This window comes from Sinocyclocheilus anshuiensis, unplaced genomic scaffold (assembly GCF_001515605.1).
Source record: "Sinocyclocheilus anshuiensis isolate Anshui unplaced genomic scaffold, SAMN03320099.WGS_v1.1 scaffold572, whole genome shotgun sequence".
Lineage (NCBI taxonomy): Eukaryota > Metazoa > Chordata > Actinopteri > Cypriniformes > Cyprinidae > Sinocyclocheilus > Sinocyclocheilus anshuiensis.
In genome coordinates, this window is record NW_015555778.1 from 1,285,168 (window position 1) to 1,289,860 (window position 4,693).

General features: G+C 38.4%; 1 protein-coding gene across 1 annotated transcript in view; it reads left to right on the top strand.

The window, feature by feature from the left end:
* LOC107674555 (secretory phospholipase A2 receptor-like) overlaps positions 1-4,693 on the top strand; it is a 48,080-nt gene that overhangs the window by 23,468 nt on the left and 19,919 nt on the right. Inside the window, exons 24-26 of the mRNA XM_016468558.1 lie at positions 3,791-4,029; positions 4,114-4,300; positions 4,389-4,520. Of these exons, the coding sequence (XP_016324044.1) occupies positions 3,791-4,029; positions 4,114-4,300; positions 4,389-4,520 (558 nt within the window). The remainder of the gene's footprint in view (positions 1-3,790; positions 4,030-4,113; positions 4,301-4,388; positions 4,521-4,693) is intronic.

Genomic DNA, 4,693 nt, shown 5'->3' on the forward strand with positions numbered 1-4,693 from the left:
GCCTTTTTGACAGCTGACCAATGACAAGCGAGTAGCGAGACCTGTTATTTCCATAATAACATGAACAAGAAAAAATGGAGAAGGTGCCGGTAGATAAACTGATCGTACTAGTTTCGGAGTTATGTGATATGAGCACAAAATATTTAGTATAATAATAATGTTTTAATGTTTAGTCTAAAATATGCCGCAAACCGTGCATCATCCAACCGGAGCTCCTGGACTAAATTGTTGTAAGCACCATACTGGTTCCTTCCCCGTATAATGTCGTGCACCCCCAAACGTTGTTGTAAACCGACATTCTCTTCCCCGTTAACTTCAAAAGCCAACGCAAGAGCCAATTTCCTCTTTCTCAACATTTTTGCACCACACAGCGCTAGGCTACTGTTGCAGCTGATGCTATAGCAACAAAAGACGCCCTTGTCAACTTTTTCTTGTCAAAGAAGACACCAAGTGTGAACATAGCCTAAGAGGCCCAACTCCTGCTGCAGAAAGCATCCCCCAAAGCATGACACTTCCTCCTCCACCTTTCACTGACTTTACACACTCGGGGTTCAGTCTTTCCCCAGTTTGATGCCGAACATAATGTTTCTCAGACCCAAGTAAATTAAACTTGCTCTCATCACTAAAGTGAACTTTGGACCAGTTCTCCTCTATCCACACAACATGCTCCTCAGCAAAGGTTAGTCTAGCCTTTTGATTCTTTCTGCTTATGAGAGGCTTAGTCACTGCAGAGTGCGCTTTCAGTCCGATTTCTCTTAAACGTGCCGAGACAGATCCTTACCCTGTTCATTGCTGAACTGGCGAGCAATTCCAGCTGCAGTGTTGAACCAATTCCCCATTGAGAGTCTCCGCATTATCCTGTCTTCTCGTGCATTTGTCTTATGTGGACGACCAGCCTTTTTGGGTGACTTGAATGAATTAGTGTCACTGTAAAGCTGCAATATTCAAGAAATCACAAATTTAGAACGACCAACTTCTCGTGCAGTGGCTGAAAGGGTCATCCTTTCACCTTCATCTGGACAACCTGCTGTTGCAGGGTTTCAGTCCCCTTAGAGCTGCCCGCCATCTTGCAATCTCAGTGAAAATTAGAGGAATGCTGCCAGTTAAATAGGGTTTGTCATATAATTAAGGAAATTAGCACCAGGTACCAGATTAACACCAATAACTTGGAGGTATCTGTAAGGGTTCTCTAATTTTGATCAGAGTTGTTTTTCAAATATTTCATTTAAGTTTTTTATACTGTGCTTCAGCATACAATTAATTTATGAAATATGCTTAAAAAGCTGCCCTACTACTCCTGTTAGGATAAGTTAAAATAGGACTAAGCAGTGACCTTGAAATTTAGGAAATTGTAGGTTGTTCTCTAATTTTGATCTACACTTGTATATACATGTAAATATTTCTTAAATATATTATTGTATAAATAAAATGTTTTGCAGCCAAGTTATACAGAACATAATAGAATTCAGTCATTTTTCTCATTAATCATGAGAAAAAATATAAAGCGGAAAAAATACTGGACATTTTTCACAACAGTTTTTAAGTAAAAACATTTTAACAATTAACTGCTAATAATGTAGGCTCATGCTTTTTCTCACTAATGAATTACAATTCATTAAATGATGAATTAATATTAATAGCACACCAGAATTATTATAGACTGTGTTTCTATTCATTTGCTCAAGATATGATCTTTTTTTATTCACTATTTTAGGTTCTTGGGTTTTATTGTATCATTGAGAATTGCTTGTTTGTGATTGGTTGCCAGTGTCTATTTCTGCATCTCCCAACCCATCCGGAAGATGGGAAAACCTGGCAGGATGCTCAATCCATCTGCTCATCCTATCAGGGATCTCTGGTGTCCATAGAGGACGAAATTGAACAAGGTAAATATCACATCTTCATTATATTAGAGTTTCTGATGTTGTTTTGTATTGACATTTTTGTGGTTTTTGCCTTTTGATTGAAGCTTACATCGTCATGCTGCTTAATGGCTGGTCAGCGGGGCTTTGGATTGGTGCACGGGGTCGTTTTTCCTCTAAATGGAGCAATGGGAAGCCACTCAGCTATAATAACTGGGAGGTATAAAGACTCAGGATTTAATATATTTGAAATGTAATTTGATTTCAACACTATTTTAAAATGTTTTTCTGTGTGTATGTCTGCAGATGTCTAATTATAGATCTCCTGAAGAACCTCATTGTACTTACCTGTCCAACAGTCACAACTTCCGGGTGACAGGGCTATGGCAGGATGACGTCTGTACTGAGAGCGTCTATGGCTTTGTCTGCCAGAAGCCGCAAGGTAAGCTGATTTTAACAATATTAGAAATGTTTTTAATTCATTGGCATTGACCGATATTTAATTGCGGATATACATTTCCTCTTATTTTTACATTTATATTGCCTTTGTCTTTATCTATCACTCACAAATTTACTGACAGTTTACTCAGGGCATCCAAGATGTAGATGAGGTTGTTTCTTCATCTGAACATTTGGATAAATTAAGCATTACATGAGTTGCTCACCAATGGATCCTCTGCAGTGAATGGGTGCCGTCAGAATGCTGACAAAAACATCACAATGATCCACAAGTAATCCACAGAACTCTAGTCCATAAATGAACATACAAAGCATACAATGCATCTTTTCACTTCACAAGATGTTAATTGATGGACTAGAGTCGTGTGGATTATTTATGGATTATTGTGATGTTTTTATCAGCTGTTTGGACTCTCATTCTGATGGCACCCATTCACCGCAGAGGATCCACTGGTGAGCAAATGATGTAATGCTACATTTCTCCAAACCTGTTCTGATGAAGAAACAAACTCTTCTACATCTTTGAAGGCCTGAGGGTGGGTACATTTTCAATTTTCATTTTTGGAGGAATGATTCCTTTAAGGCAAAACCATTTTTTTTTCCCAAATGGTCAATTTTTAGATTTTAAGCTATTTTGTTTCCATAACATACACTGAACAAAATTATAAACGCAACACTTTTGTTTTTGCCCCCATTTTTCATGAACTGAACTCAAAGATCTAAGACTTTTTCTATGTACACAAAAGGCCTATTTCTCTCAAATATTGTTCACAAATCTGTCTAAATCTGTGTTAGTGAGCACTTCTCCTTTGCCGAGATAATCCATCCACCTCACAGGTGTGGCATATCAAGATGCTGATTAGACAGCATGATTATTGCACAGGTGTGCCTTAGGCTGGCCACAATAAAAGGCCACTCTAAAATGTGCAGTTTTATCACACAGCACAATGCCACAGATGTCGCAAGTTTTGAGGGAGCGTGCAATTGGCATGCTGACTGCAGGAATGTCCACCAGAGCTGTTGCCCGTGAATTGAATGTTAATTTCTCTACCATAAGCGTTGCGTTTATAATTTTGTTCAGTGTATATTCATATGAGTGATAAGAGATATCCAAAATCCCCGCTGTAAAATCCTTTTAATAGGTCAATATATGACATCAGTATATGTAATCAATCAACTGGGGAAAGTATGGTGATATCTGTTAAATTTATACTCTATTTACAAGTAATGTCTTGCCTTAAAAAACATATAATTTAGTCTTCAGCAAATCTCAAAATAAATATCTATTTTTCATACTGTAAATTATAATGTTGTGATGCTTAAATTCACTTGTAGCATTTGAAAATGATTGATTTTGAGTTTATTTACACAAAATAATATAAAATTTTATTGGTTATTGTCCATAACATGAAAATAATTATCAGCTTTTTATCAGTGTTTAATATCCGTGCATGGCTACTTTATCTCAGACATCACCAAGCGTCCTACACAATCCTATTATACCGCTTCCTCTCTGGACTCATCTGAGTATAAGAACCACAGTTACCGTATCATTCATGGCAATTTGAGCTGGTACCAGGCCCAGAAAACATGTTTGGAGAAGGGGGCGGCACTTGTGAGCATCACAGACCCGTTTCAGCAGGCCTATCTCACTGTGCTGATCAGCAGGCTTGAAGCCCCACACTGGATCGGCTTGTACAGCACAGATGTAAGGAGGCTTTAAAATCACACTGGGATGTATTTTGATGGGTTATATTTGTGTATTAAACAAGAGTGCCCTCTACCTTCATAGGATGGTATCTCTCACCAGTGGTCTGATGGCAGTGAGATTTCCTTCACTTACTGGGAAGTGTCTAATTATTACCCAGAGGGGCCTATGGGAGATGGAGGCTGCATGTCCATGGATGTTAACGGACGCTGGAAAGATGTTGAATGTGACATGTTGTTATCAGGAGCGATATGCTACATGCCTCCTCCGAGTGAGTCCATTGCTCTCTGTCTTTGGATTCATTTTATCAATTGCACATTGTTGAAAACTGACTAATATCGTTGTTTGTCCTCCCACAGAAAGCATTGCTTTCTCCTATGAAGTGGTATGTCCTGAGACCTGGGTGAAGTTTCGTGGGAGCTGCTATTATTTTGAAACAGTTATATTAAAGATGACCCTGGAGGAAGCGAGAAATCACTGTAAAAAGAAGGGTACAGCACTTTAAATTAGTTTGGATCGAGAGCTCCACCTAGTGGTGGCTTTGATCATCTTTGGTTATATTTGTATAATTTAGCAAGATTATTTCCTTTCTCAGGAAATTTTTCAGATGTTCTTACAGTTCAAGATGATGAGGAGAGCCGGTTCTTCCTTAAAGAGATGTCAC